Genomic DNA, 8,445 nt, shown 5'->3' with positions numbered 1-8,445 from the left:
CTCCCTGGGCCCCGCGCTGTTTCCGCTCGGGAACCCCCCCTCCTCTTCGGTACTCGGCGAGGTGCTCAAGACCAGCCCCAGGCAAAATCCGTAACTTCTGCGGGCCTACATTCGTGCGCCCTGCCCACCGCTATTCGGCCCGAAGCTGCTTTCGAGCAGGCAAGACTTTCTCCTCGGGCTGTAGACTCAAATGTTCCTCAAGTGGGGCTCAGCGGCTGACAAGATTTCTCTTAGACTTGTACAACTCAAGTCTCCAAAACATTTTTTTTTTGGTACAGGCAGACAACTAAGTGTTTCATTTTTATTAATGAGAAAAGAGAAGTAACTGGCTCACCCCAAATTTCCCCGTGACTTAAATGACCAGGTTGCCCTTTCCTTTCAACGCCTATTTTAGTTGTTTCCGGGGCAACGCAAACATTGAAGGCCTGCCTCTGGGTCAGGCGGGTTGGCGGAAATGCCCTACAGCGAACCAGGGCGGGAGGGGAGGAGGCATAGGTAAGGGAATAGCTACAAGGCTTCTGCTGGCAGCTCCATGCCTTCCCTCCAGGCCAGAGATCTCCCAGTACTCCTGTTCTTCCAGAAGAGTTTTGAACCTTCACCGACCAACCCCACCCCACCCTCCTAGTGATGGCTGGTAAGACTAGGCCAAGCTTATTAAATTCCAGGTGTGTACTACCTTGCCTCATGCTTCTTATTACTCAGCCAGTGAGAACTCTACATTGCCCTGCTTGTGGTGCATCTGGGACCTCCCTTGCTCTGAGCTGTCCTCCCAAGAAGCAAAAATACTGGGTAGGTTGTGTACACATAACCTCCAGAGACCAAAGTCCTAGCCCTCACACTTTCCTGGGAGTGTTGCTGAGAGGTTCACATGAGCCAAAGCAGAAACAGTGTTCAGTCCTTTCAACCAAATGGTGCTAGAGGATCCACTACAGAGCATGGTCGGAGCCTGGGAAACCCCTCACTCCTAGTGAAAGAGGGGGGCATATGAGAGACTGGCCAATAGCTGAAGGCAAAGGGTTTCAGTTCCAGCTGGCCTCAAAGGGCACTGCTGTGCTTCCACTACCTTGTTACTAGCCAAAAACCTAGAAAGGCAGAGATCCGGTCTCTTCCCCAACCAGGCACGCACACAACCTATGCCCCACTCTGCCTCCCCACCAAAAACTTGTTTCTCGAGTCAGTGCCAAAGAGAAGAGCAGAGACTGAGGAACATTTTAGGGTCTTTTCAGTTCGCAGCCAAAGGGAGTTTCCAGGCAAGTGGTTTTTCCATAAGTAACAGAGAAGAGAATGACGTTTTATGGAGCTCAAGAACTGTCCACTTGTGCCCAACACCCTTAGTAAACAGTGCTAGCTTTAAAGGCATTTGCTTTTCCCCACTGGATTTGAGCAAAATTACTTGGAGCTATAGATACAAATGTTATCTCACCCCTACAATACCCAATCTTAAGAAAGATGGAAACAGCCATGAAAATGAGTCAAGGAGTCACAAATCCCAACTCCTACTCCTTAAAGCTTGTATGGGTAATTCATACTGAGAGCACCGAGGCGAAAGGTATTTGTACAAGAGTCCTTGTGCCCTGTGCAGGCGCCACAGCTGGTTCCGACTGTGGTCTGCACTGATTTGAGTAATTGAATGCCTATGTGTATTAGACACTGTACTAGGCCTAAGGGCTATAACAGTGGGCAAAATTCAACCCTAGCTGATAACCTGGGAATTCAAAACCCTCGGAGAAGTAGACTGTCACAATTCAGCTTAGTTCTCAGTTGCTCCTTCTCCCTATTAAAAGAACACAGGCTGCTCACCCATGGACAATCTGGGACCATTTTGTGCAAGTTTCCAAACCTGGAGCTGAGCCAGGAAGTCTGTGAGGACCTTAAGGGGCAAGGGTCCATGTGCTTAGGACTCCTTTATGGAGAGACCATCTCTGCTCCCAGGGTCAGCCTGGTCCTTGAGACCAGGCCTCAGTCTATTTCCCCCATGTTTCAGGGCCACTTTGCTGAATCCTTGTAAAAATAAAAGGGCGAAATCCAAATAAAAACCTTACCTTCTGTTTAATTCATTTTGCCAAACAAACACAGTGAAAACTTTAGTCTGACTAAATGTACAGAAAATAGAATTTGTAACCAGTAGCAAACATAACAAGATAAACCTAAGTCCCTGGCAAGCTGGGTCTCCATTAGCATGTCACCTAGATCCCCTTGTAGATGGCCTCCTAGAGAGGGAGGTCCTAGGAGGCAGAGGCACAGATCTGCCAGTTCCCATCAGAATCACAGGCTGCACCTGGGAAAGAAAAGCATGAAAAAGAGACCTGATGTCACTTGGCTCCCTTATCACTACACACAGAAGAGGTGTCTCTGATTGCTGGCAAACCACAAGGTGTTGTCTTCCCAAACCCAGAGTCCTTGGGCATCCCACCTGCATCCCTACGGGGTAAGTTTCAAGTTCAGTGGTTCCTAAGCCTCTGCTTAACCAGAACCCACAACATGAACTGGAGATGGGGATGTGGGGGAGACAAAGTCATTAACTGCTGGTATCACCAGAGCAGAGTCCAAGGTCCCAGACTTCAAGAGGAAACAAGAGGGTGTCAGGTCACCAGCAACAGTCCAGCTGCCCCTAAGCCTCAGTCCAGTCAACCAGTGTCCCAGGAGTATAGGCGAGTTCGCAATGGCGGCCTGCAGGCCTCCTGGGCTGGCAGGGCCCGGGGAGTCCCAGGGGAACCCGTTCACATTCCGTGCTTCTTGCGGATGACAGACATGGCCAGCAGCCGATCCTTCTCTCGGAGCTCTTCGCGCAGCTTGGCCTCGGTGAGACGCAGGTGGCGGATGCTGCCCTTCATCTCCTTCATCTTCACCTCCATCAGCGCCAGGATGTCCCGCTGCTCGTTCAGCTTGCGCAGGAGCTCCTCCTCCGTGGTGCCTGACGACAACGAGTAAGAGTGGTCGGAGCCAGTATCAGGGAAGCCCTCTTCCCCTACTACCACCAACTGGGGGCCCATGGGACACTCGGCAGCCTCCAGCCCGGCGGTGGCAGCCTCTAGCTCCGACGCGGCAGCTGCGGCGGCGGCGCCCTCTGCGGCCGCGAACTCCACTTGCACCGTCAGATCGATGGGTTTCACATCATCTCCGGTGGAAGCGGTGGGTGCCTGCTGCACGGATCCAGGAGCCTGGCTGCTGTCCACAGCCGCCTGAAGAGTGAGGAGCACAGCCGCAGAAGCAGACACCAGGTTCGGCTGCAGCTGGGCGGTCTGGGCAGTCGAGGCTGACGGCGGCGGCGGATGCTGCAGTTGCTGCTGCTGCTGTTGCTGCTGCTGCTGCTGCTGCCTGCGGCGGGCGGCTGCGGCCCCGGCGGGTCTGCGAGCTACTTTGCGCTCGTTAACGCCGCGCAGAGGGAAGATGGTGGGGACGCGCACCGTGTAGGTCTTGCGGCCGCCTTGGAAGTGGACGCTGCAGAGACGGTGACCCGTGGTGGGCTGGAAGGTGGAGAAGCATCCACTGACGCCGGCACGAGACACGTTCTTGAGCCAGAGGCGCCGCAGCTCAGCGTCCTTGGGAAACGTGTAGAAATGGAGAGCCTTGTCCCGATGCGAGTTGTTGTAGCAGCCCGGCACGCAACACGTAAAGCCTGGCATGGCTGCGCCGCGCGGCCCGGCCCACCGGCCTCCTGAACTCTTCGACGGCCCGGTTGTCTGCCGCCGCCCGCCCCTCGACGGGCGGCGCCGCGCGAGACCTTGGGTGGCTTACCACTATTGTCGTCCGGCGCGGCCGGCTGGCCCGGCACCCCGTGCCCAGAATACGCTTCCCGTCGGCCCGCGCCGCGCAGCCCGCCAGGCCGCCCGCCTGCGCTCGGGAGTCGGCCCCGGGGACGCCGCGAAGGACCGCCTGAGAAGGAGGACTACGCCCCCCACAATGCACCGCGCCAGAAACCTCTTACTTCCGGGGCGGGGTGTGCTTATTCCGGCCGCTTTTCAGGGAACCGCCACGGCCCCCGTAGAGGAGATTCTTCCCAGAGCTGGCTCAATCAGAGTGGACTGAAGAGGTGTATTCGGTTGGAACGCTGTCGCCTGGATCTCTCTTTTAAAAAACAAGAAACCCTCATGGGGGGGGGGGGGGAGTCGGAAGGCGCGCGCTCCTCCGATGCGCAAGCGCTTTGGGCATATACCCACGGAAACTACAAGTTCCACAATGCCTTGCTTGAACTCGGCGGCTGCGGCTTGGAGCGCCGCCCACAGGAGAGGTCGGGTTACTGCAGACCAGGATTTAGGCGAGGTGGTGCTCCTTGCCGAAGGCGAAGGCGACGGCGTTCCTGCAGGAGTAGGTTAGTGGGACCTGGGTCGAGACACCCCTTGAGACCTTAGCGTCCTTTTTCTCTTCTTTGGGGCTCGCCCCCAAAACAGCCGCTGCTTGCGTTGACTCACTTATTGACCGAAACAGTGACCAGTAGGTGCCTTTTGTGTGCCAGTCACAGTGCCCGGATTTGGGAACCTGGCAAGAATCAGACAGGCTGGGGTTGAGGGGCCGACTTTTGGATAACCGAAGTGAATGCACGCGAATGAATGTCTCATCGCAGAAATAAACCTTGACCAGAACCGAACCTGAGACCCTTCAGTCTGCAGGCCAACGCTCTATCCACTGAGCAAAACCAGCTACAGCTAGGCTCTGCTTTTAAAGCGCTTGGAAGGTGGCGGCCGGAGTAGCAGAAGCCGCTTAAAGATACCAAATTGGGCCAAATAAAGATTTGGGATTTTATTCTGCAAGCGACTGAGAACTGTTGAAGAGTGTTAAAGAAAAGGATGGATAGGATTTGCATTGTAAAAAGAAACTTCCCTCCTCCCTCGACTTCTATGGGGAAATATCCTAAAGGGCAAGAGAAGCTGTAGAAAACCAGGGAGGAGGCCAGGCAGTCGTCCAGGGGAATTACCTGCAAGCTAGTCCTCCTTTGCTGAGTTCCCCCTTTGTCCTATTTCTTGCTCTTCTTCACCTTTATCCTGACTCTTCCTCCTCTTTTTTTTTTCTCTCCCTGATTACAGACCACGGGTATGAAATTGAAGCCTAGTATATATTATTTGTAATCATTTGCTATAAAAACAAAACAGATTGGGCATTTAGAAGCTTGCCAAAGAAAACAATAACATCCCAAGTTAACGTTATTACTACTACTGTTATCATTATTATTGTTTTGTTGTTCTTTATTATAAAAGGGACCTTTGCTTAAAATGTAGGAAAATACAGGACAATGTGGGGAGAAAGGGTTTCACAGACCCATTACAGGAGACTGTCCCATCCCTCCTGGCCTATGCAGCTGATGGCCACAGCTTGAATCCTTCAAATTCAGAAATACATTCTCTGGAATGTGTAGCCCATAGTGAAAGATGTACATTCATCTGGGTGAATCATTTATACAATGGTAACAAATGGTCACACTTTATTATGATTAAATGTTTATGTAATACTAGAGGCCCGGTGCACAAAAATTTGTGCACTGGGGGGGAGGGGGGCCCTCAGCCCAACCTGTGTCCTCTCACAGTCTGGGACCCCTCGGGAGATAACGACCTGCTGGCTTAGGCCTGCTCCCGGGTGGCAGAGGGCAGGCCCAATCCCTAGGTGCAGCCCCTGGTCGGGCTCAGAGCAGGGCCGATTGGGGAGTTGGGGCGCTGCCCCGTCATGCACAGAGCAGGGCAGATTGGGAGGTTGTGATGCCACCCTCAGTCACGCTCAGGGTAGGGCCGATTGGGGGGTTGGGGCACGGTCCCCTGTCACATTCAAGGCAGGGTCCATGGGGAGGTTGCGGCGCCACCCCCTGTCATGCACAGAGCAGGGCCAATCAGGGGGTTGGGGCGCTGCCCCCGTCACAGAGCAGAGCCGATCAGGGGGTTGGGGCGCCTCCACTCTCACACTCAGGGCAGGGCCGATGGGGAGGTTATGGCTCTACCCCATCACACACAGAGCAGGGCCCGTGGGAGGGGGGGGTTGGGGAGCTCCCCCCTATCAGGCACAGAGCAGGGCAATCAGGGGGTTTGGGTGCTGCCCCCTGTCACGCTGATCCCGGTGCCAGGAGGCATATTATCCTTTTACTATATAGGGTAGAGGCCTGGTGCATGGGTGGGGCCGGCTGGTTTTCCCTGAAGGGTGTCCTGGATCAGGGTGGGGGTCCCCACTGGGGTGCCTGGCCAGTCTGGGTGAGGGACTGAGGGCTGTTTTCAGGCTGGGAGTGACTGAAGTTCCCAACCGCTCCTTTTTTTCTTTTTTCTTTTTTTATTCTGGGCCAGCTTTACCTTGAGGCTTGGCTCCAGCTCTTAGGCCTCTGCGGCTGAAAGTAGGTTTCTGGCCTTTGCTTACAATGTTGCGAATCTGCTGGCTGAAGTCAGGCAGTATTTGTTACAATGTTCCTTAAACTGCCCCCTCAGAGGCCTGCAGCCGCAGGCGGGGAACGTTGGTTTCCTCCAACGATCCTCCTTCACTGAGGCAAGCAAGCCTCATGTTAGTTTCAAGCTGCCTGGCTGCCGGCCACCATCTTGGCTGACAGTTAATTTGCATATCTTGCTGATTAGCCAATGAAAAGGGTAGCAGTCGTACGCCAATTACCATGTTTCTCTTTTATTAGTGTAGATGTGCAGTAGAGATAAAATTCAGCAAAAGCTCATTATATATGTCATATATTTTCATTGTCATACAGTTATTGATAGGTTTCTACTTCTGTCTCAATACCTACCTTGCTCAAAAACTATTGGTGAGAGGACAAATTAATATAATTTCCTTTTGCACAGAACATTGAATATTATGCTCAATAGAACTCTACCTTCTAGCCCTAGCTGATTTGGCTCAGTGGCTAGCGCGGCGCCTGAGAACTGAAGGGTCTCAGGTTCAATTCTAGTCAAGGGCATGTATCTAGGTTGCAGGCTCGATCCCCAAGCAGTAAGGGTTTTCAGGAGGCAATCAATCGAAGTGAGTTTCTCCCCCTCCCTTCCACTCTCTCTAAAAATCAATGGAAAAATATCCTTAGGTGAGGATTAACAAAACAAAAACAAAACAAAAAAGCCTCTACCTTCTAGTCATAAAATCACTTCTAATCTACACTTAATCCTGTATACTTTCAAAACATATCTGAATGCATGGCTTTCTCCCCTCCCTACTCTCCTTTATCTTGTCACCTCACCCTTTATCTTTTCACTTCTGGAGAAAGGCAAGATCCTGTCACGTGGCTCCCTATTTTCATTCGTGCCTCCCTGCATTGTTCTTCCTGTTCTGCCAAAGAAAATATGATTATGTAATACCTCTGCTTAAATCCCTCCAGTGGCCTACCGCATTTAGAATAATGTCCAGACTCCTTTCAGAGCCTGTGTGACCTCACATGGTCCAGCCCTTGCCAATCTCTGACTCCTTCCCTCACTTCATGAGCCCAGTGTTTTTTTAAACAAGTAGTAAATATAAAGTTGGATCTATTAACGTAAAAAAACATTCAAACCTGTAAAGAATTTTTGTGAGTTTATTTGAGCCAAACTGGACAGTTGCCGGGAAGCAATATCTCAACGGATTGGGATGGTGCTCCAGAGAATGGCGGTTTCTCATCTATTTTTATACATTGCAATCAAAGGAAGGGACGTAGGTGAGTTACATGAAATCCACTGATGATAGATTAGAGAGGCAGACAAAAGCAAAATCAGGGTGGGGGGTGGGGGGAGGTGGAAACCCTGGGATTGGATAAAAAGTAAAATGATAGACACATACTTAGGTGGGTGCAGGAACAATTAACATAACAATGAAGGAATGTGATTTGTGGTATCTGTCCTGACGCCCAGGCACATTAGGTTGTGCCCCAAGAGGTCTGGAAAAGGGGAAGTTACAAGTTACCCAGACATTTCAAAGATATGTTATTATAGATGCAAAAAGACAGCCCTGGCCAGTTTAGCTCAGTGGATAGAGCGTCAGCCTGTGGACCAAAAGGTCCCAGGTTCAATTCTTGTCAAGGCCACATGCCCAGGTTGCGGGCTCAATCCTCAGTGATGGGTGTGCAGGAGGCAGCCGATCAGTGATTCTCTCATCATTGATGTTTCTATCTCTTCCTCTCCCTCTCTGAAATCAATAAAAATATATTTTAAAAAAAAGACAGATAAGCTCAATTAAGGTAAAGGTTGACCATGTCAGTGAAGATAGGGGACTAGGATGTAACTACCCACCATAACTGCTTTTAATTAAAGTTTAATTTCAGACCATCCTTTGTGGTTACTTTAGGTCTCTGAGTTTGCAAGACCACTATGCAGGCCTTCCCTGAGCTTATCAGTTTATCATGTGGCCCCTTTCGTCTACAAATCAATTATGTAAATACATAGAATAGTACCATACAAAAGTAAGGCGTGTCTCAAACTGATTTGAAAAGGGTTTTGTGGCCTGGCTGGCCTGGCTCGGGGGTTGAGCGTCAACCTATGAACCAGGAGGTCATGGTTAGATTCC

The 8,445-nt window shown here is 51.5% G+C and overlaps 1 protein-coding gene across 1 annotated transcript; it reads right to left on the bottom strand.

Moving 5' to 3' along the window:
* Nucleotides 1-2,024: 2,024 nt before the first annotated feature.
* THAP11 (THAP domain containing 11) lies at nt 2,025-5,137 on the bottom strand. The gene has a single exon (XM_081107624.1). It carries the CDS (start codon nt 3,624-3,626, stop codon nt 2,721-2,723), a length of 906 nt encoding a protein of 301 aa, XP_080963750.1. The 5' UTR covers nt 3,627-5,137; the 3' UTR covers nt 2,025-2,720.
* Between the last annotated feature and the right edge of the window lie 3,308 nt (nt 5,138-8,445).

The sequence above is a fragment of the Myotis nattereri genome, assembly GCF_964212035.1.
Source record: "Myotis nattereri genome assembly, chromosome: 15".
In the NCBI taxonomy this organism is placed as follows: Eukaryota; Metazoa; Chordata; class Mammalia; order Chiroptera; family Vespertilionidae; genus Myotis; species Myotis nattereri.
Note: the sequence above shows the minus strand (reverse complement) of the source record. Positions and strands in the feature narration are given on the sequence as shown.